We start from the raw sequence: 24,265 nt of genomic DNA, 5'->3' as shown, positions 1-24,265 counted from the left end.
TGTCTTGGACTGACTTCCAGGTAAGGCTGCAATCCTGTGCATGCTTCTCTGGTAGCAAGTCCTATCGAACGTGGTGGGACTTGCTTCCGAGTAAATATGTATAGGGATCAGGCTTCGTAAGAGTACTCAGTTCCAACGCAAGTCCACTAAAGCTGAAAAAAACTTTCCTGAATGTATTCCTTCCGCCACAACCCAAGAAATGTAGGATACCTGCTGCTAACAATTATGGCAAGATACTTCCAGATTTCACAAGGCAGGAAAGATGAGCAGCGTTAGGAATAGGGCATGTTTCTAGTTTTGCTATGGTCTTATTGTAAACCGCCCTCTGATCCTCGGATGAAGGGCGGTATACAAATTTAACAAACCAACTAATCCTATCAGCAGCTTCCTCATAGTAGTGGCAATTCTGGAGACAGGCAACCTCTTTCTGCTGAAGACAAGGGGGCAGAACTGCATCTCAGGCTTTCATCTACATCCCTTGATTTAACCTGTCCTTCTAAAACTCTTCGGGGTAAGTTTGTTTGTTGGCAAGCGCGTCTGAGAAGATTGGGGCCCGAAATGAGTCAGGCCTACAGTATAGAGTTGGCAGCGATTCCAGCTGTAAATATGTTTAAGTGCCTATTAAAAATGCTTATCGATTGACAAAAGGGAGGGGGCGCTGCCACTTGTAGAATAAGGTTGAGACCCCCCCCCCCAACTAGTGAGACTTGCTTCGGAGTAAATCTGCGTAGACCTGCCCTGTAAAGGTGCAGTTTCCTCGTGTGAGGATGCAACTAAAAAGCAAGTGGTGTGTAAGGGGGTCGTCTTCGTTTTAAAAATGGGACCCCTTTCTTTCTTTTTTTAAAAAATTAAGTTTATTACAAGCTTTTAACATAGCGGATATACCTACAGACATACGTACGTACATACAAACAAACATACGGTACATACGTGCAAATATACAGTACAAACATACAATACAAACATACAGAAAAAACTTACAAAGACACAAACCTTACAATACTAATATTCATATCCTTGAAATTAGTTCTTGATCATTTATAACTTATTGCATCAATAATAGAAAGGGACCCCTTTCTTTTGAAGTGACCATGTTGTTGCGTTGCCCGTGGGAGCTGCTATGACTGCCTCGCTACGCCAGTTAAGCGGCCGGGGGCGACAGAGGCTGAAGGCGGTTAGGAAGACCAGCAAAACTCACCCCCAGACTTGTTTTAGGCCTGGTCAGCCAAGATCCCAGAGCTGCTGGTTCCACTCGGTTTGATCAGATTGGGCTTTTTTTCGTTTCTTTCTAATTAAATGCCTTCTGTGATCTGATATTTTATTTTCTGGTCATGGAAGGCGTTCAGGAGCCCTGATAGACCAAGGAGCTAATATAAAAATTTCTAAAATGCAGAGTAGGGGTGGTGAAAGGGAGGGGAAGGAGATTCATTCTAAATACATCTCTTGGAAGGAAGTTCTGGTGAGAACTTAAAGAATGCTAGTAAAAACCAAGTTTAGGATCCAGCTGAAAGATTTGTGAGACCCCTAGAACTTGTTTTACAAAGCTGATAATAAGGCCTAAGAGATGCAGATTAATAATGAAGGTAGTCCCTTTGAGCATGTGCAGAGTGCATTCCCTTTATCCACAGGGCGCAGTTAAGCCACAACTAACTCACTCAATTGGGATTGATTTCGCAGATAAGCCCCTGCAACACCTCGCCCTAGACGAGTGATAGATCCATTAGATATACAGATAAATCTCTATGGACTTTTAAATTGTATGGGGGAGAGGGTGGTTTACTGTTTTAGTTTGTTACTATGTTATGTATTTTTGTGTTTTTATATTATAAACCGCTCTGTGAATCTCGGAAGAAGGGCAATATAGATTTTTAAAATAATAATAATAATAATAATAATAATATAAATAATTAATTGAACTGCGTGAATATAAGGAAAACATATGCGCGAGAAGAGCAAACGGAAGCCAAGCCAGCTTTCGCTTCCCATGAGAGAAAACCACTCAGTCGTTTACTTTGAAACCTCCGTCCAATCCGCACCAAGCAGCACGGATCTATGAAATCTAACACGGGCGGTTGACTTCTGTAGTTGTTACAGCGCTTTAGTGTGGGATTCTGGGGTGGTGGAAGGAAATATTTTGTAATAAAACCTGGACGAAAGCTTGTTCTGTCTACTCTTTCCCTTGAGGTTATTGACTTGCCAATTTCCTTGGTAAGCCTAGTCTGTTAAGACACTCGATTTTATACGTTTGGGAAGCTTGGAAGATGATGTGTACATATATAATCAATGTATATGCAATGCGCACGCACCATACTCCCGCCCCTTTTGCCACTAAGAGTACTTTCATGAATGGGGCAACAATCCTTTTCCTAGGGATACATACCGGTAGCTGGAAATAGGAGTCCCGCTGAAATAGCTCAGATTGTACTTCACACCTGGCTGAAACACTAGCGCCAGTATATGATGATATTAGGAATCCTTAAGGAGTTTTTAAAAGTTGGCTTTCCTCTCTTCTAACCAGCTATAGATGCGATTCATTTTGAGGCATGAAAGTGTCATAGAAAAAGCTGCGACCTGGTTCTCACAAATAGTAGTTGTGGTAGCCCCTTCTTACAGGAGTGTACCACTTCAGATTGCAGGCGAGCGGCTCAAGCGGTGCATTGTTTTGCCTTTGGATAACATTCTTAAGTGTAAGAAATCTAGCATATAAGGAAAATGGCTAGGTTATAACCCTTTCCTCTGACATTTAGTTTTCTATACCCAGAAATCCACCCCCCCAAAAAAAGCATTCACCTACAATCTGAAGTGGGACAGTCCGGACACAGGTTTACCATTTCATCTGCTCTTTATAAGAACAAGTGTAAAGTACAGAATCTAGACTTGCCATATATATATTTGGCTTCCTGCAGGACATGTTTGTAGAATCCAAATGTCCCCTTCCCTCCCTTTTGGAACTTGAGAACTCGCTTTGTCTATTAAGGTAACGCCAGTCTGCACTGATCTCAAGGAAGCAGCAATAGCAGCAGCTGTCAGGCCTTATTAACTCTTGCATGAAGCGTACCTTAAGTATGGTTCCTTCTCAATTACAGGCAGCAAATGAAACAACTGGGGGAGGGAGTCTCTGTATAAATTACAGTGATTGGTTGATTGATCAGAGCACCTGCTGCAAATCATAGGGATTTTTAAAAATTTCAGTAGCAAGCAAAATACTGGTATATCAATAAATTCCTCCTTTTTTTTGGGGGGGGTGCCCTGTTTAATAACTTTCTACCCAAGTCTACTTATAGTTGGTGAATTTGCTCTAATTCTCTTAAAACAGTGCTCATTCTTGAAATAAATTGTTTGAGCAACTTGGAATCTTAGGGGAAAACAGCTTTTCAGTAGTGAGCTCCATTTTCATTTGGAATTAGAATGATTTGCTTTTTTACACAACCAGCCCTCCCAGTCTATCTACTTTTAAATAAATAAATAATGCTTTCATCAATTCCAAGACAGGATAAAGGGTTAAAAAAACCTAAATATACAAGTTTTTATCAAACCAGTGCAAAAATGATCCAGCTGCTAAGTTTACCAGTTTAGCAATTCATTGGATTCCTTTCCTTTTTCTATTTGTGAATCAGTACTAAAAAATAATGAAACAAATATTTACGAGTAATAAGTATTTGTTTATACAGTGCACAAAATGTCTTACAGTTTATACGTAGAGAGAGAAGTTACTGACCAATCTAAACTCTGAGTGCCACAAATATTATTAAGAACACTGATATTGTTTCCTTTGCAATGGCTTGTCCATTATAATATATGGAGCTACACTGAACAGCTCAAAAGCTTACTTCCCTCTTTTTAAAAACTACATTTATGGATGTGATCCAGGAACAAGTTAAACCAAAATGCTTTTTTTTGAAGGTGATGTTCCAATCACTTCACGGTGCCTAGATGAGCTTTCCATACAAGTTTCTCTGGCTCAATGGGTTAGTGGGTCAGGCTGTGGATCTCTAATTGCCCTTGTTACATATTCTGTTTTACCATGTGGTTGTAGTAAAGGCCGCCTGCTGTCTCCAACTTCTACATAATTACAAATATACTTAGAAACACCAGGGCAACTTCCCTAGAGATAAGGAAGAATCTATGAAGGGTTAATTGGAGTATTGTTGCAACCACCCTGGGGTTAAACTAATAGATTCATGGGTTGGTGTTCTAAATATCTAATCTGTGAAAAAGCTTGAAACAGTCACTGGCCCAGAGAAAGATATACAATTGTTGGTTGGAGAGGCAACTGGGTGACTAAATATAACAGGGATAGGTTTCCCCACCCTAAAAATTATGCAAAAAATTAGCTTCAGCAGGTGTGTCCTAACATGCTATTTAGCCCGGAAAAGACAATTAAGAGGTGGTGATATGATAAGCATCTTAAAACATGTAGCTAATTTATTTTCTGATGCTTTAGGAAAGGATCTGAAGCAGTGGGTTAAAATTACAATATTGGTGATTTTGACAAAGTGTTAGGAAAACTCCCTTGGAAGATGGAGGCCTTTCCTTCACTGGAGGTTTTCAAAGCTTAATTGCCACCTATCCAAGATGCTGTAGCAACAGCAGCAGATTAGATGACCTTTGAGGTCCCTCCAACTCTATAATTCTACCGGTAGTGAAATGCCCTTCCCCCTCCATGTAAGGGTTTAGGGCAGGCATCCCCAAACTCAGCCCTCCAGATGTTTTGGAACTACAACTCCCATCATCCCTAGCTAACAGAACCAGTGGTCAGGCATGATGGGAATTGTAGTCCCAAAACATCTGGAGGGCTGAATTTGGGGGTCCGTGGTTTAGGGCATAGGCTCCATGTCACCCTAAAAGAGAGAGGGGAAACTCAAGAGTTCGTGCACTGATTAAGATGAACACAGATTTAAAAATTAAAGAAAGTGGGACACAACAGCTGTACTCTGCTGAACTCAAGTTGACCAATAGAAGCTGGCTCTCTTCATAGACACCCACCTGTTAAACCTGGCTTCTCAGTGACAAGAGGGGTTCCTCATCCTCCTCCACCACTGCCATTCCTGTGCCTATTGTGTTTTTATGTTGTACCCTGCCACACACACATATATGGTGGATTATGAATAGCGATGTTAAGTCTGATAGTATTGTAGGTATTGACTTATTCCATATGGTTTGTGTTCCCTTCCCTTCCAAGTTCTCCTGGGACCCATTGCAGCATGGCTCCTTTTACTACTTCCATGGAAAGAATTTGCCATGTGGTCCTTTTCCATGGAAGCTGAGGCAATATGGGACTCTTGCCAACATCACCTTCAGCAATGTGGCTTCTTTCTGTGTTGTTGGGAAATGCCTAATGTCCGAGACTGACTCCTCATTATTATGCCACAGTTGCTCCTTCCTGAAAGAAGAGTCTTACTGTCCTGGAAAGGAGCCTCCTCTGCCCACAGCTTAGTGTTAGAGTGACTTCCAAGCATTACTGTGAGCTGTAAAGGATGCAGTCAGGCTGCATGGCAGCTGCTCCCACTCTGCTCACTGTCATTCTGGATGGGGTCCTTTGGTCCCTCTCAGTTTAGCAGCTCTCGTGTTCTGAGGATAACACCCAAAGCGTCTTTCTATGTGAAACACTGCTAATGTGGCATTGGGGCCTGCCATAGCAGCTCTATAAGAACCAGCCCTGTGATGGGATCCCCCATATGACTCTGAGCCATGGCAGTAAGGCTGAGCAAACATGGTCTTATGACTGAGCTGGACCAGCTGGTCCCTGAAGTGTGCTGTTTCCCACACCTACTTTTCTGTCTCCCCAGTTCCAGTTCCTCCAAAATCTGTAACTTCCCTGATGATGAACAAAGACGGCTTCCTTGGCGGCATGTCTGTGAACACAGGCGAAGTATTTTGTTCAGTACCTGGGCGGCTCTCTTTGCTCAGCTCAACTTCCAAGTACAAAGTAACTGTTGGAGAAGTTCAAAGGCGCCTCTCACCCCCAGAATGTTTGAATGCCTCGCTTCTCGGAGGAGTACTTAGAAGGTAAGGCCTTGGGATAGCTATATGTGTGCTTATGTGTGAGATTTATTAGGTGTTGTTACAGGGATCAGCTATGTGAGTATCTGTTGATGTTGATGCATGTAGAAGACCTCATAGGACATACAGTGGTACCTCTACTTACGAATTTAATGCGTTCCGAACGCACATTCGTAAGTAGAAAAATTTTGTAAGTCGAATCCCATAGGAATGCATTGGGAGAAAAAATTCATAAGTAGAAGCCACCCTATCTAAAAATTTGTAAGTAGAAAAAATCCTATCTAAACCGCATCCTAGATGGCGGACTGAGCTTCATTCGTAAGTAGAAACATTCGTAAGTAGAGTTATTTGTAAGTAGAGGTACCACTGTATACTTAACAGTCTGGCTACCACTATGCATGTATGGGGCTCTGAGGACTTCTTGGGGGAAAAAAACAGTTGGCTGCAAGGCTTTTGAGTTGGACTGGTCATGTGGAACACATCTCACCAGTTCTTAAAGGACTACATTGGCACTGCTTTTCAGAGCAAATTCAAAGTTCAGGAGCATATCCTATAAAGCAATATACAGCTTGGGATACTTAAAATGCTCCCAAGTGAATCTACCCAAATGTTAAGATCATCTTCTGGGCCCAGGTGGCTCTGCCTTTGGAGATGACGTACGTTGCAACTGAGAAAAAAAACTCTTTTCAGCTGTGGCACCCCATCTTTGGAGTGTTCCCCCAGTGAGGCTTGCCTACGACTGAGTCTCTCATGTCCTTTTGGGACCTTGTCCTGCTCAGGTGCCTTTTGTTTTTTGTTTCCTGTGATATGTTAAGTAGTAGTAGTTGTAGTAGTTGTTCACCATGAATCCTAGAATCATTGGGTTGGGTCATCTACCAAGGATCATCTAGTTGAATCCCCTGCAATGCTGAAATAACAAATGCCTTATTTTTGCTTTCATCTATTTTTTAAACATTGTTTTAAGTAAGTTTTACTTGAAGGGCAGGGTTGATATAATAGATAAATGATAATGTATGCATATTCAGCACTTTTGCTGTTGTACTGTAACAGCCTGGAGTTAAGTTGTGAGCCAGGCATTCTAGGGATCAAAATACATTAGGTAGCCTTAGGCCGGGAGTGGCTAGCCTGGGCTCTTCCAGATGTTGCTGAGCTATGAGTTCTATCATCCTTGGACATTGGCTATGTTGGCAAGGGCTGATGGGAGCTGGAGTACAACATGTTGAGTGCTATAGGTTAGCCATCTCTTTTAGGCAAAGGACTCGATTCCAACCTTAACTTTCCCCTCCAGGAATTCATAATGCTGGCTTATTTTAAAGGGTTGGTGTAAGAAATTCTAAGGCACATGGCTGGCCCAATACATTTTGGCACATGTGGCAACCACAAAATGCTGCTTCCTCCCTCCTGCCAGGGAAGAAGGGATGAGTGTTGATGTACCAGCAGTGGAGGGTGCTCCCTGTGGGGAATGTTAGGATGTGGATTAGGATATATTATTTGATAGATCCTATCCAAGCTTGTGTTAGCAAGCTTCCAATATCAGCAGAGTGACATTCCCCTTTTGTGCGCAGCAAAGCGTGTGCATTCAGGTTTGCTAAAACCTGTACAATATTATACTTCCTGGCAAAGTCCCCTTTGTCCCCCTTAAAAGAAATACACAACACAGTGTTTATAAAATAAGATAGAGTTTACTTACAGTTTCATCCTGAGTTAACAGCATAATCTCAGAAAGGCAGGTTTGCTTAGAAAAGTTACAGATATATACATGTGGAGACTACTTAGTAAAGTAAGGCTCCATCTGGTCTCTCTCTTGGCTGCAGGCCAAGAGGGTGAACCATCCTAACTAGAGATTCTCTGGAGATGTGTTCCCATCGAAGGAGAGAAGGCTAAGAGAGAGAATGGCTGCTGGCTAGGGGCTTTTCTCTGCCAGCTAACCCATCTCATCTGCATATCTGGAGGAACAGGAACTTAGTCAGGTGACCCTCCAGGTGAGTTCCTGTTAGTGGACACTCTAGGAACTGTTGTGACTTGTCTGCCCCAGTGTTCCATCCCACCCTCCCGGGACATACACATGTGCCCTTGTGGTGGGGATGCAGGGGGGGCACGGAGGGTGAAGGAGCCCACTGAGCCATCCCTCACCCCCACTGCTCGGGGCTGGTATCACTTCAGTGGTGGGGGCTGCCCTGTCACAGCTGGCTTTGTTCATCCTCCATGCCCCTCCATGGAAATGCAACAAAGCCGCTTGAGGAGTGTTTCCATGGTGGGGTGTGTTGCTCCAGGGGCAAGGGCTGGCCTGGTGCAGCGGAACTGTTTGCTCTTCACACCCCACCATGGAAACACTCCTTACTTTCAGTTAATGTGGTACATCTCTTCAGTAAGGGGTTCATTTGTGCCCGAACTCTGGTTCTTTGAGAATGCCATTGAATAAGTGTACAGCGGTGACCTGGTAGATACTGTGTAACTCTAGCAGTCATGGAATTGGAGGATGGGTCCTCTGATGGTACCTGGTTAGAGAACAGGAAGCAGAGAATAAGAATAAATAGACAATCCTCATAGTGGATGTGTCAGGTGTGTGGTCTCTGCATAGGGACTGGAGTTTTTTTTTAATGGTTCATAAATGATTTGGAGTTAGAAGTGAGCGGGGGGGGGGGGGCTTGTTTCCCGAGGGCAATGAGATTGCAAGGAAAGAGCAACCCAAATGATCACTGGGTCACAGCAACCCACCTGGGAGGAAATGATACCGTGTTTGGGGCTTTTTAGTTTAGAAAAGGGTGAGGAACGAGGAATATGAGAGAGGTGTCCACAAATATTTATGATGTGGAGAAAGTGGATGTGTTTCTCCCTCTCCCATGGTACTCAAACAAAATGAAGCAAGGTTCAGGCAGACAACAGGCAGTCATTCTTCACACAGGGCATAGTGAAGCTATGGAATTCACTGCCACAATATGGGGGATGATTTTAAAAGGGGATGAGATCAATTCATGGAGGGCAGGCCTATCAATGGCTACAATACATGATGCCTCTAAAGAACAGTTTGGGGGAAAAACCAGAGGGAGAGGGTTATTGGCCTTGCCTGTGAAATGGGGTGCCTAAGTATAGCTGTCAAGTTCTCCCCTTTTTAAAGGGAAATTCCCTTATGCTGAATAGGCTTCCTCGTGAGAAAAGGGAAAACTTGACAGCTATGCGCCTAAGTATAGGGGGTTGCAAGGGTTTTGTGGCTTGGGGGTGGTTCACGGTCCTGCAGACAGCACAGTGGGCCGTAGTGTGTGCATGCATGAGCAAAGGCTATTTCTGGTGCTCCTTCCGCACGGAGGAGGCGTGCGCAGCTTCCCATTGGCTGTAGGAGCTTCCTGCAGCCAATGGGAAGCTAGCCAGCTGGTGTGTTTTTCAGAAGAGAGGATGGGAAACAGTGCAGAAATCACGTCTAATGTAAGATCTTCACAGTTGCAGAGTAAGCCCTGTCCTTCTTATTCCCCCCCCTTTCCCCCCTGTAGTATGTAGCTTCCCCCTCCCTTCAGCCTGTGTGAAGCTTGGGCATGTGGTTTTCAGCATGCATCCATCTATGTTCATATGCACACATGCATCCTGGCCAATGGTTGCCATTTGCTTGATGAAGAAGTGAAGCCCAGAAGTAGAGGTGGGGTCTTCCTCTATCATTGCAAAGTGAGTCTGTTGCTCTTGTCAAATGAATGGAAAGCAGCAATCCTTTAATTGCTAGATCAACTAGTGAAAGCTTCCATTCCCTCAGTGGGGCCCACTTTAATTGCAGAGGACTCATTTTTAAAAAGCAGGGCTGCCAGTTCTGTGGGCTTTTTTTATTTATTTGTGCTATGTTGCTGAAATGGATAAGAGGTCTTTTTCTAAAAGGAATGGTAGATATTGTTAAAATGTGCCTGCAATACCGAGATTTCAATAATAGGCAAATATATATAAATTGGTCAAAAGGTTGCCAGCTGCAATTAAAAGGCACACACACTCAGAATCAATACTAAACTCTTCACGTTGCTGAGGGCAGTTGTACAAGCGGTCACTCTCCTCCCCACACCCACCTGCATCCCGGAAGTCTTGATCTCCTACTTCTCTGACCTTTCCACCTTTCCAGTTTTATGGTCACCGAGGTGTTTCTCAAGACTAGACATTTGTTTTTCCTCAAAGCTAATAATCTATCTCATGGGCGTAAGCAGGATTTTTGTTAAGGGGGAGGCAGAACCGCAGTTAGCTATGTATTTTTTATTGATGTGGGGGGGTAGCTGCCCACCAGCCCCCTGCTCCCCTTGGCTATGCCCATTTACTACGAGCAAGCCACAATGAAACCAACCAGTGCTCAAATAAAAAATCGAATCGGGCTGCTGCTGCCTTGGTTGGGCGCTACCAGCCCCCAGCTCCTTTTGCTTTCCTGGTGCAGGGTCCAACCAGTACCAGTAAGTTATGTGTTGTAGAGGGTTGGATTAGATGACCCTTTGGGACACCTTCCTACTCTACAATTCTGTGATCCCTCAGCTTAACTCTTCCTCGAGAATCATGATTTCTCCCTCCCCCCTGCTCTCCTTTCTCCCCCTCCCCATTGTCCATCTCTCGATCTGTCTGTCTCATTACTTCCCTCTCCCTCTCCGTTTCTCAATTTTGTCTGCTACCGGTAGAACTTCCTCAGTCAGCTGCAATTCAGACACAGTCACGCGCGCTAAAGCCCCTTCCAGCTCCGGGGATCTGCCTCATAGTCGCTTCCCCCACCTCCTCCCCACCCCCACCCCCCAAAAAGTTTCTTTCCTGGGAACATTCCTTCAGCTTCGAATCAGCACCTTCTTTCTCCCCCATTTTGCAATTGCAGAGCCAAATCGAAAAACGGGGGCAGATCGTTGCGAGAGAGGCTAGAAAAAATCGGCTTGAATTTGCCAGCCGGCCGGCGCAAAGCGGCAAATGTCACCTTACTCACCTCCCTGGTGGAAGGTAAGCAGACGCGGCCCGCGCGGATCCCCCCGCGGCGCCCCAGGGCGACTCTCGAGGGCGGGGGGCGGGGCGGGGACATTTCGCACAAGGCTCGTGCACTGAGTGGAAATCGCTGCCGGGGTAGCACCAAAGCTCCGTCATGCAGGAAGCAGGAGTGTTGAATAAAGAACAAAGAAGCACCATCAAGCTCGGCCCATATCTCCACACTCTGGGGCCGGTGTAGATCTCGCCAACCGAAATGGCTTGACTTCAGCCTGTGCTTCGGAGTGAGTCCCACTGAGGGCAGCGAGATGTGCTTTGGAGTGAGCACGCCTCTGATCGGACCAGCCATGGGCTCACAACCGAATTAATCCTAAGAGGTGTTGGGAAGTGTCATTGAGGTACTTCTGAAAAGCAACTGCACAGACCCAAGAAGAACAGTAAATTAATATACCAAGAGGTGCTATGTGAGCGTTTGAGTTAAGCAGCAACTCTTCCTTGGGATGGAGGAGAATATAAAAACAGAAATTTTAAACATGGGTGGATTATTTTTTTTGGAGGGGAGGGTGGGGGAAAGGTTGGCTGCTTGCATTGTCTTATGAAGGTAATACCAATGGAACTCCATTGATACCAGTGGGAGCTTTCTTTCTATTGCAATTGCTCTCTCTCTCTCTCTCTCTCTCTCTCTCTCTGTGTGTGTGTGTGTGTTTGTGTGTGTGTGTGTGTGTAGGGGTATTTTTTCAGGGTTGCAGAGGAGAAAGGGTAGTTGCTGCTGCTAGATTCCAGACTAAGCTCCCAATCCTATGCATATTTACTTGCAAGTAATCTCTTCAGTGTTCAGTGACTGGGCCCCAGTCAATGTGTATAGAACTGTGCTTTGCGGAAAACTGAGTTCTGGGTTATAGAGAGGCATGCTGGCTCAGAGAAGAATTGGAGGCTTCACCTTGACAAATACATGTAACTGACACTAATAAGGATTTACAGGATTCTTTCAAAAGCAGAATTAAAAAAACACCAGTGGGGTATCATTAGTGTACTATATGTAATTATTGACCTCAAGGTTCCAGAATCTGGTTATTTGAATGTGATTAAGCTGTAGACCTGAATGAAGCATTAGAAAAGTCAGCATACCTACTTCAGGAATAAAGGTATTGGTACCAGAGATCTTTGCTAGTTACTTGACAAAATTCTGCTTCTGTTTGGATCTGCAAGATATCACTCAATTTCCTGGTTTCTAAGTCATTGTTAAAATAATAATGATGATGAAGGTCCATTTCAGGAGAAACATTTAATGAGAAGTGAAGATATTCCAAAGCTTATAAAGTAAATAGGAAATGATCACAGAAAATGTAGAGGAGAGGGATGAGCTGCTTGCTGAGGAAAGCAGCCCAAAGGTCCCTTAGGATTGAGATGGACAGCAAACTTGCACATAATAAATTGCTGATACTGTATGATTACAGTCTATCATGCATTACTCAGGTGTCATTTCTGTGTTGGATCATGATGTAAGAGTACAACTCCACCTAACCCCTATTCAAGTTCTTCAGTTGTGGACTGTTATCACTCTAGGGATTCTCAAAGTTAACAGGGAACTAGAATTGTGTATGCAACTATTGGAGTGAGATGCTTTTGTGTTTGTGAATATTGGAGTGAGATGCATTACAAAATATACAAAATTGTTGCTGAGCAAGCCAAACAGTTTCCCTTAAAGAACTCTATCTTGGCCTATCCTCCTGAATTAGCAACTGCTTCAGCACTATCTTACTCTCTTCCACTGCTCTTCCATTTTATTGCCTGTGGCAAAAATGTTTCATTCATCACTGTTCAGGATTCACATGGGGCAGGGAGTCTGGTCTTTATCTTGTAAGTTTCATAAGGAGAATTGAACATCCATGGTGAATGGAGATTTGATGAAGGTCATCTCTCTCTCCCACTTCCTTTCCTTTTGAAAATAATGTGTCATTAGGATTATTAGACATATTTATTTTTATAGGTAACAGTCTCTGGGGTTGCCCTTGATCCTCCTCCTCCTCCTCCTCCTCCTCCTCCTCCTCCTCCTCCTCCTCCTCCTCTAGGTTTAAACTACAGTGTAGTATCAGTAATCAGAAAAGGGGCAGGTATTTAAATTTTACAATAACTTATTTTATAATATGATAATTTCCCCCAGTACCATAGCTATAATCCAAACTGATTAAAGGATTGTTTGTAAAACAGAACATTCCCAATTAAATGATGGCATTTTGATTAGGACAGCATTGTGTAGATGTTGTAAAGCTTGCGTCCACGAGTAGCAACAAATCCACTATAAATTCCCATGTCAACAAGCCCTTACTGTTCCTGAATACATGTACACAGAATTTTATCCTACATGCTACATTTTGAGGGAGATGTAGTGAGTGAAGGTATCTATTTTTTATTTTTCAATGGCAAAGGGATAAATTCTAGCAGGATGCAAGCACCAATTGATGAAGTACATGATGTTTTACACTGGAACACAGTCAAAAATATCAAAATACAAAATGAGAACACAAAATACATAACAAGCTGCAGCAACAACAGAATGTATACATGTGTTGACTGTCCGCTGTTGTATTTTTTGGTAGCTTGTTTAGGGGTTCAGTTCTGTTTAGGAACCCAGCCTGAGACTTGCACTCTACTTCCTTAGGGTAGGGCTGACTCATGTTAACTTGGGGTGCTTTTGGACTTCTGTTGTGCATAAAGAAATTGATGGTCCTCCACATTGGAATGGAAATACAGCCTTCACATCTCCCTCACCTAGGAGATATGGAGACTCTTAATCGACAGTTTTGGCATCCAGCTGTGCAAGGGATTTGTGCAGGGAATATTTCTAATATAACCATAGTGGAACAGGAGGTTTGGAGAACTTTGCACTATCCATTCCTGCATAGCAACAGAATGCCCAAATTCACTTGCAACAAGGGAGGAAAAATGCATGCTGCAAATGCCACAGGGATAGTCTTGTCCATTTTTCATGTAGTTCAGAACTAAGCATTTGTGCTTGGAGGCTAGACAAGACTTCGCTCAAATTGGAGCCCTAATATAATGCTAGCATCCAATGATCTAAAGCTCCTGAGTCCTTATTCTTCCTAACTGCAACTCAGTCTGTAACTTCTCACAATAGCATTACATCGCTTTGTATTTATGACAGGCTGGATGTCTTGAATGTTCTCCAAGTTGTGAATGTTAAGTGAGGCTTTGCTCAATCAGTATTCAGGCCTTCTACCACAGGGGAAGAAGGAACACATTCTTTGCTTGAATTTTTCTTCCAGCTCTACTTATTAGAGAACCTGCAATGCTATGACAGTCCAGAACACTGTCTTTTGCTTCCTGGACTCTGGCCTATTGAAAGAAGGTGTTACAACAAGTGTGCAAGTCTGTTTGTTTTTAATTGTTTGCCAATTAATTTTACGGGAACGAGGGCAACGAAGGTAGAGCAAGCAGTCTGAAGAAAGTGTACGTGAAGAGCTCAAAAATAACTCTTGGGAAAGAGAATAATAAAACCCAACTGTATTTTTTTCCAGCATTGCACTCCAAAGGTACAATTCAGTCAAAAGTAAGCGCTATAAAATAGGACTGATCTCAATAGAAGAAATAAGTGTGCATGTCAATCTCTTCCATTGAAATAAATGGGGCTTCAAAGTGCTTAACTGAACAGCTCTTTCCACAATATTGCCAGTGCAACCTTGGGGAGTAAAACTACTTCTTATCTCAGTCTTAGTGTAAGGCTGACCTCACTACTAAGTGATATCATTATTATGGCACTTAACAGTCATAGCTTCCTTCAAAGAATTCTGGGAACTGTGGATTTATTAGGAATTTTTAGATTCCCATCATAGAACACCATTCAGGGCATGGAATAACAAATTCAGATTTGCTGTGTGCAATGTGCATTTCCCCGTGTGATTCAGCCTGCTTGTAACAGTTTCAGACAACATCTAGTTGAGTTGATGTGGTTATATTGGTTACCATTTTGTGGCCCAGGTCACAGACATTTAATGCTCTAGAACTCTACTACATTCAGTATGACCAACAGCTTTGTTGTTGTTTAGTCGTTCAGTCATGTCCGACTCTTCGTGACCCCATGGACCAGAGCATGCCAGGCACTCCTGTCTTCCACTGCCTCCCGCAGTTTGGTCAGACTCATGTTCGTGGCTTCGAGAACACTGTCCAACCATCTCATCCTCTGTTGTCCCCTTCTCCTAGTGCCCTCAATCTTTCCCAACATCAGGGTCTTTCCCAGGTCAGCAACCACACTACCTGGGGTGTACGAGACCTCCATATCTTTCTGGTATAATTCCTCTGTGTATTCTTGCCACCTCTTCTCGATGTCTTCTGCTTCTGTTAGGTCCTTTCCACTTTTGTCCTTTATTATTGTAATCTTTGTACGAAATGTTCCTTTCATATCTCCAATTTTCTTGAACAGATCTCTGGTTTTCCCCCATTCTGTTGTTTTCCTCTATTTTTTGCATTGCTCGTTTAAGAAGGCCCTCTTGTCTCTCCTTGCTATTTTTTGGAAATTCCTGTATCTTTCACCATCTCCCTCACATTTTGCCAGCCTTCTCTCCCCCGCTATTTGTAAGGCCTCATTGGACAGCCACTTTGCTTTCTTGCATTTCCTTTTCATTGGGATGATTTTCATTGCTGACTCCTGTATAATGTTACTAGCCTCCATCCATAGTTCTTCTGGCACTCTGTCCACCAAATCTAAATCCTTAAACCTGTTCCTCACTTCCACTGTGTATTCATAAGGGATTTGATTTAGATTGTGTCTTACTGGCCCAGTGGTTTTTCCTACTTTCTTCAGTTTAAGCTGGAATTTTGCTATAAGAAGCTGATGATCTGAGCCACAGTCAGCTCCAGGTCTTGTTTTTGCTGACTGTATAGAGCTTCTCCATCTTTGGCTGCAGAGAATACAATCAATCTGTTTTCGATGCTGCCCATCTGGTGATGTCCATGTGTAGAGTCATCTCTTGTGTTGTTGGAAAAGAGTGTTTGTGATGACCAGCTTGTTCCCTTGACAGAACTCTATTAGCCTCTGCCCTGCTTCGTTTTGAACTCCAAGGCCAAACTTGCCAGTTATTCCTTTTATCTCTTGATTCCCTACTTTAGCATTCCAATCCCCTATAATGAGAAGAACATCTTTCTTTGGTGTCATTTCTAGAAGGTGTTGTAAGTCTTCATGTTGTTGTTGTTGTTTAGTCGTTTAGTCGTGTCCGACTCTTCGTGACCCCATGGACCATAGCATGCCAGGCACTCCTGTCTTCCACTGCCTCCCGCCGTTTGGTCAAACTCATGTTTGTAGCTTCGAGAACACTGTCCAACCATCTCGTCCTCTGTTGTCCCCTTCTCCTAGTGCCCTCAATCTTTCCCAACATCAGGATCTTTTCCAAGGATTCTTCTCTTCTCATGAGGTGGCCAAAGTATTGGAGCCTCAGCTTCAGGATCTGTCCTTCCAGTGAGCACTCAGGGCTGATTTCCTTAAGAATGGATAGGTTTGATCTTCTTGCAGTCCATGGGACTCTCAAGAGTCTCCTCCAGCACCGTAGTCTTCATAGAATTGGTCAATTTCACTTTCTTCAGCACCAGTATTGGTGCATAAACTTGGATTACTGTGATGTTAAAAGGTCTGCCTTGGATTCGTATCGAGATCACCCTATCATTTTTGAAATTGCATCCCAGTACAGCTTTTGCCACTCTTTTGTCGACAATGAGGGCCACTCCATTTCTTTTACAGGATTCTTGCCCACAGTAGTAGATATAATGGTCATCCGAACTGAATTTGCCCATTTCTGTCCATTTTAGTTCACTGATGCCCAGGATGTCAAAATTTATTCTTGCTATCTCATTTTTGACCACATCCAGCTTACCAAGTTTCATGGTTCTTACATTTCAGGTTCCTATGCAATATTTTTCTTTACAGCATTGGACTTTCCTTTCGCTTCCAGGCATATCTGCAACTGAGCGACCTTTCGGCTTTGGCCCAGCCGCTTCATCAGCTCTGAATCTACTTGTCCTCCGCTCTTCCTCAGTAGCCTTCCGACCTGAGGGGCTCATCTTCCAGCGTCATAACTTTTATATGCCTGTTGTCTTTGTTCATGGAGTTTTCTTGGCAGGGATACTGGAGTGGTTTGCCAGTTCCTGCTCCAGGTGGATCTCATTTAGTCAAAACTCTCCACTATGACCTGTCCATCTTGGGTGGCCCTGCATGACATAGCTCATAGCTTCTCTGAGTTATTCAAGCCCCTTCACCATGACAAGGCAGTGATCCATGAAGGAGGACCAACAGCTTAATGCAATGCTTAGGATGAAGGTGCAGGACATCTGCAAATGACTGAAGAAGATCATGATAACTGAAAAGTTAGTTGTTGGTCTGACAGATCTAAGGATCTGACTACATGCCAGTCTCACTCAGTTAGTACTCACTTGGCTAAGAAGGATTGTGTCAATGTGGTTGACCTATGATGATCAAAGCTGCTCATCTTTCCCCAGGAGAAGCTGTACATTTAGCTCGGGATTTTGGATACATCTGTGAAACTGAGTTCCCAGCCAAAGCTGTTTCTGAGTACCTGAACAGACAGCACACAGACCCTACTGATCTCCACTCCAGGAAGAATATGCTGCTTGCCACAAAGTGAGTAGGAATAACCCTATAATATACTGTACTTTGCTTTCAACATTCTGGTCGCAAAACTGGTAGTTTCATGTTGATTCTTTAGCAGGTTGCTTTCGTGGGATCAGTAGATTTTAAATTACAAAACAGACCACACTGTCACAACTTTTGCTCCCTGTGGATTTTATCCCCTTTGTATAATTTTCAGATTAACAGATACGTTGTGGTACGGTTCACATATCAAGCTCAGTCCAGATTTGTCTACTGCTGGATTATTTATTACATTTGATATATTGCTTTCCCTCCAAAGAGCTCCAAATATATGGTATCCAGGAGGTCTCTCGTTCAGGAAGCACCTGAGGTGGAACAATCTTTTATGTTACCGCAAACTAGTAGCGAAGTATCAGCATGAAGGCATGCCCTCTGAAACATGAAAGGTGGTGTGGCCAGGCCACTGGGAACATGGGCTCCCTTTCATTGTTAGAATCCTACTGGGGTTGAAGGCCTGAATAGGAAGGCTTGAATAGGAAGGCTCTTGTGACTTAATGAGCATGTGTATTGTGCACAGTACCACGTGGGCTCATGAAGACATCTGAAGGCAGCCCAGTATTGGAAAGCTTTTAAAGCAGGGTCCCCAAACTAAGGCCCGGGGGCCGGATGCAGCCCAATTGCCTTCTAAATCCGGCCCGCGGATGGTCTGGGAATCAGCATGTTTTTACATGAGTAGAATGTCTTCTTTTATTTAAAATGCATCTCTGGGTTATTTGTGGGCCATAGGAATTCATTCATTATTATTTTCCAAAATATAGTCTGGCCGCCACAAGGTCTGAGGGACAGTGGACTGACCCCCTGCTGAAAAAGTTTGCTGACCCCTGTTAAAGTCTGCTGTTTTCTTGTGTTCATTTACATTCTGTTGGAAGTCACTCAGAGTGGCTGGGGGAACCCGGTCAGATGAGCGGGATACAATCAACAAACAAACAAACAAACAAACAATTTTCCGTAATAAAATCTAAATGTATTGTAGGGTTTTGTTTGCTTAGTGTTTGGCTGCGGTGCTCTAATGTTGGCTGGAGGTGGAAGGAAGGCACAAAGCCAGTCAGAAGGGTCTCTATAGTAGCAATTGACTGACTTTCTCAGATTCTAGATAGAAGCAGGGTTTTCAAAAACCAGAGGAATTAAGGGAGAGTCAGAATGGATAAAAAGGTAAAAATGGAGAAGCAAAAAGCTGCAGAAGAGAGGTTCCTAAGTCCAGGAGCACCCTATTAATGTGAAATAACCAGCAACATCTGTGCCTTCAGGTTTATAGGTTTATAGTATATTTGCATTACGGATGCTATCAACATTCAAAATAGTTGGCCACAGGCTCAATGCAGTGCATCAGACAACTTTTTTGTGTGTGTTTTGTTTAAGAAGGTTGTGTGGATTGATTAAGGTAGCGTGGATAAAATTGTACCTAGTGAGTTGCTGCATGCAGATGTGTCTCTTGAAGGCAGCTTCTATGATTTGAAAAGATGCTTTCATGTGGAAGCCGTATTTGGGGTTTGGTTAGTGTTGTCTGGGGCTGTTAGAACTGACATTAAATCCAGGGTGCTTTTCCTTGAACCCCCCGCCCCCAATTCTGATCTTTAGCATATTTACTTAGAAACAAGCCCCTTTGATTTCAGAGGAGATAATATATGATATACCCAAAACTTGAAAGGTCCAGATGTGAAGTCCTTTCAGCTGCATAGCTCAGTTGGTTAGATGGTGGTGCTGATAACACCAAGGTTGCAGGTTCGATCCCCATATGGGACAGCTGCATATTCCTGCATTGCAGGGAGTTGGACTAGATGATCCTCAGGGTCCTTCCCAACTCAACAATTCTATGATTCTACCCCAAAGTGCTGTATAAATATTTACCTTCTGAGGACTTGACTTTGTGAATCGACACAGTTGGTATTCCATATTTAACAATCAGTTTCAGGCAACACAACATTTTGACAGATGGGATCATTTCCCATTCATCCCACCCCCAGAAATACATGGAAAACCAATTCCAGTGAGCCTTCCCCACACATTTATGAAATCACTTCCAAAAGTCATACTATTTACCCTGAATTCTCAATGTTAAATAAAGTATTATCTGTGCTAATTTGCATTTTTTTAAACAACCCACCTGTACTTCTGTATTCCTTGGGCTCTAATAATTTGAATCTTCAATTCTGTTAGTGGTTGTATCTCTACAGTGATTGTGTAGCTGTTGCTTTGCTTAATTTCCCCCTCCTGATGTGGTCCAAAATAACAAAAAAAAACCAATTAATATTTTTGCAATAGCTTCAATGAGATTTGATTCTTCTGGGTGACTCTGGTGTTATCTGCATGTGTACATTTCCCCATTTCATCTGTGTTCAGATATAGTTAATTCAGGACGGTGTTGTCCATCCTTGCTGTTTCATCCTGTTTTGTTTGGTTGTGCAGATCTGTCCACCTGGAGATGTGTGTCACTTGCTTCTTGTATCAGATAATTTACAAAACTGCAATGGAATTGTGATGCTGTTAATGGGTGGGCCTAGTAGTTGCGTAGCCATGGTGAAAGTGATTGTGTGAGGGCTAGACACAGTCCCTTTCCTGTGTTGAAAAAAACTAAGGACTGACTGTTTCTGTATCAATGCATTAGTCACTTCCTAGTGGCCTCTTCTCTTGTTGTTCTAGAAATATGTGTGGGCAAGACCAAAGATGCCAAAATGTTGCTTTCTTATCTGATTGATAGTTGGGTTAGAAGGAAACAAATAATTGGCCAGCCCATAGTTCCTGTATCCAAGCATTGTCAGATCCATGTGGATGGGGGATAAAAGTTGAAGATAGTGCCAGCCATGTGTTTTGTGTGTAGGGTTCCTATAGTGGTTACTTCCTACAATGGTGGGGAAGCTGTGGCCCTCCAAATGTTGGATTCAAGTTTCCATGAGTCCCTGTTAGCATGGCCAATGGTTGGGGATCATGGGAGACATACCGGTAGTCCAGCAAAATCTAGAGGGTTACAATTTCCCCAGCTGTGCTCTAGACACTATGCTGCGCCCAGAGCAACTGCTCTAGAAAGCCCACTGTAATGTGTATACCAGGGACGTCCCTTCTTGTCACTGTAAGAGGCTGAGCTGATGACATTATGGCCCAGGTGCAGTATAATGTGGACAAGGATGTTTCCTAAGCTTGCCTTCTGGGGTTTTGGCTTTGATGAATGAGCTGGTATTGGATGGGTGCCGTCACTTCAACCTGAGCAAAATGCACAATTCAGCTCACACTTATTGCATGGCTGCAAGGTTTCTTAATGGTGTGGGAGGAAATGTCAGTTTAGAAATGTCAGTTGTTGATGAATCAAATGGTAAAACTGCATTACCATTCTCATGCCAACAGATGAAATGCACTTCTTGCATTAATTTTTGCAAAATTGGTTTGCCAAAATTGGCATAACATGACTCCCATTCTTTGTCAGCCTATCTTTCCTTATGAAGGGTGACCTTGGGCCTAACCCCCTGTCAGCAGAAAATTCTTAAGTTGATTTCCATAGGATTCTTGGCTATCCATCCAAGATGACAAAAAATAAATTTCACCCCACGCCTCCCAATGTTTACTGTTAATCATCCGTATATCTGACGCTTTTACAGCAGCAGCTTGGGGGGCAGCAGGGGGGTGGAATATTAAATCTGCTGCTATATTTAGATGTCTCTCTCTAGCTCATTGAAACTTTTACAATAGCTTTTCTATTTGTTTGATTTATGCCTCCCTTTGGCTCCTGTGCCATATTGTTTGGTTTTATGGCAGGCTTAGGCCTTTGGTAGTGTAGGGCTGCCTGTTTCCCCCCCACATGTTCTTTCTTGCAGGCAGGCCTCAAACAGATCTCATTTATTTTGTGCCCTAGGATGTGGCTTTCTCCGTTGACAGCGTAATTTAAAGAAATATATGGATTGCTGAAAAATCATTTGCTCAAATTTGTCCAGATGTTTTTTAGACGTGATTGGAATTTGATTGCCCTTTTCTGCAGGGTCAAAAGATATTAATGTCCCAGAACTTTAATTGCTCACAGAGCCTTTGCTCTTTGAAGATGGAAAAATATTTGGCCTGCAAATTTGACATTTCTACTTTTTTCTCCTTTTGTTTCCTAATGGATAAGACACACATACAAGAACTTTCTCCATCACCTGAAACATCTGATCTGCTTTCAGTTTCAGGGCAGCACAGCTGGACTATCCTATTATAATTTGGCTTTGTACCTAACATACCATAACTGCCCGACTACTTCACACCATTTATGTCTCCTTGCAAACTCTTATCTCATTTGTCATGAATTGGGGCAAATGTTTTTTGTTTAATCATACAACATTTCTTGGCTTAGCAACGCTAGGCAGTTTATGTTATCAACAGCCTTTTTTGTGAATGGCTTCTGTCAATTATCACAATCTGTATTTTCTGCATTTCCCCCCTTCTGACATGAATGTTTACAATTCCACCCCACTACTCCACTTGTGTATGTATAATTCAGAATAACCCTTCATGGATCTGGTGATGTGGACTGGTGCCCATAAAACCTTTTCCCATGATGAATTTATTAGTTTAAAAGTGCCACAAGACTTGCTGTTCATCTTGTTCTGTTTAGGAGGTGCAATTTGTATTCAGCACTCCTGCACCTTATTTCTATGCTAAATAGATTTGGGTGAAATCCATGGGCTTTAAAGGATCATGGTATGGGAATGTTCAGGAAGGTAGGAGAGGATATATTGTTTTGATATTATCCCTCCTCACTCACATTAGTGAGTAAACAGCAGAGCACATTCCCTTTGCAACTTATTGGAAGAAAGCTGGTGATTCGTTAGAATCCTTTAATTAAGCAATCCAGTCTGGCTTGTCCAGTCCGGATTGTTCCTGGTATGTTTCCCATTTATTTCCCTCTTAAAATAATAATAACACATCACAGTCTTCTTTAAAAGTAAGAATAAAGTTTTACATTCAGTTCACAGCAGTAATCCGAAGGTAGGCTTCATCATGTGGTTATAGTGAAAAGAAGTCTGAGCTACATCTCAGAACAAAATTTTAAAAAATCCTTCCAGTAGCACCTTAGAGACCAACTAAGTTTGTCATAGGTATGAGCTTTCGTGTGCATGCACACTTCTTCAGAGCACTTGAAAGCTCATGTTGTTGTTGTTTAGTCGTGTCCAACTCTTCGTGACCCCATGGACCATAGCACGCCAGGCACTCCTGTCTTCCACTGCCTCCCGCAGTTTGGTCAAACTCATGTTGGTAGCTTTGAGAACACTGCCCAACCATCTCATCCTCTGTCGTTCCTTTCTCCTAGTGCCCTCAATCTTTCCCAACATCAGGGTCTTTTCCAGGGAGTCTTCTCATGAGGTGGCCAAAGTATTGGAGCCTCAGCTTCACGATCTGTCCTTCCAGTGGGTACTCAGGGCTGATTTCCTTCAGAATGGATAGGTTTGATCTTGCAGTCCATGGGACTCTCAAGAGTCTCCTCCAGCACCATAATTCAAAAGCATCAACTATTTGGCGATCAGCCTTCTTTATGGTCCAGTTCTCACTTCCATACATCACTACTGGGAAAACCATAGCTTTAACTATACGGACCTTTGTAGGCAAGGTGATGTCTCTGCTTTTTAAGATGCTGTCTATGTTTGTCATTGCTTTTCTCCCAAGAAGCAGGCGTCTTTTAATTTAGTGACTGCTGTCACCATCTGCAGTGATCAAGGAGCCCAAGAAAGTAAAATCTCTCACTGCCTCCATTTCTTCCCCTTCTATTTGCTAGGAGGTGATGGGACCAGTGGCCATTATCTTGGTTTTTTTGATGTTGAGTTTCAGACCACATTTTGCGCTCTCCTCTTTCACCCTCATTAAAAGGTTCTTTAATTCCTCCTCACTTTCTGCGATCAAGGTTGTGTCATCTGCATATCTGAGGTTGTTGATATTTCTTCTGGCAATCTTAATGCCGGCTTGGGATTCATCTAGTCCAGCCTTTCGCATGATGAATTCTGCATATAAGTTAAATAAGCAGGGAGACAATATACAACCTTGTCGTACTCCTTTCCCAATTTTAAACCAGTTGTTCCATATCCAGTTCTAACTGTAGCTTCTTGTCCCACATAGAGATTTCTCAGGAGACAGATGAGGTGATCAGGCACTCCCATTTCTTTAAGAACTTGCCATTGTTGCTGTGGTCGACACAGTCAAAGCTCATACCTATGACAAACTTAGTTGGTCTCTAAGGTGCTACTAGAAGGATTTTTTAAATTTTGTTTTGACTACGTCAGACCAACACGGCTACCTACCTGTAACTAGTACTACATCTCAGGCTTTCTGCTTTTGGACTCCATCCTATGTGAAGGTTGAGCCATGCACTGGCTAAGAGCCAGAAGAGTGAAAGTCCAAGAGTAAGAGAGTACGAGTCCAAGAGAGAGATGGTTACACAGCCAGCCCTTTTATCTGGTCAGCTAGGGTCCTGCCCATCTGCCTGGTCACACACAGGGGGAGGAGGATCCAGAGCAGGTATGACAGGTAGTCCTCCTTGTCTGAAGCCACATTCCCCTGTGTGTCCATTCTAGGCCACAGGAAAATGTTGTCCTTGACTGCTCTAGCAATAATATATCCCACACATGGTACCCTACTTTAGTAAACAAGTTAGATGGGCTTTCACTCCAGATTGTAGATTGCATCCATTTGCCTGCTTTAATC

General features: G+C 43.1%; 1 protein-coding gene across 5 annotated transcripts in view; it reads left to right on the top strand.

Annotated features, from left to right (window-relative positions):
- TFAP2B (transcription factor AP-2 beta) overlaps positions 1-24,265 on the top strand; it is a 68,903-nt gene that overhangs the window by 25,147 nt on the left and 19,491 nt on the right. For all 5 annotated transcript variants that reach the window (XM_060272306.1, XM_060272307.1, XM_035110423.2 and 2 more), the window contains 3 exons: positions 5,790-6,009; positions 10,826-10,944; positions 17,434-17,575. In XM_060272306.1, the coding sequence (XP_060128289.1) occupies positions 5,790-6,009; positions 10,826-10,944; positions 17,434-17,575 (481 nt within the window). The remainder of the gene's footprint in view (positions 1-5,789; positions 6,010-10,825; positions 10,945-17,433; positions 17,576-24,265) is intronic.

Source organism: Zootoca vivipara, chromosome 3 (assembly GCF_963506605.1).
Source record: "Zootoca vivipara chromosome 3, rZooViv1.1, whole genome shotgun sequence".
Taxonomy (NCBI): domain Eukaryota; kingdom Metazoa; phylum Chordata; class Lepidosauria; order Squamata; family Lacertidae; genus Zootoca; species Zootoca vivipara.
The sequence above is the reverse complement of the archived record's forward strand: the minus strand, read 5'-3'. Positions and strand labels throughout refer to the sequence as shown.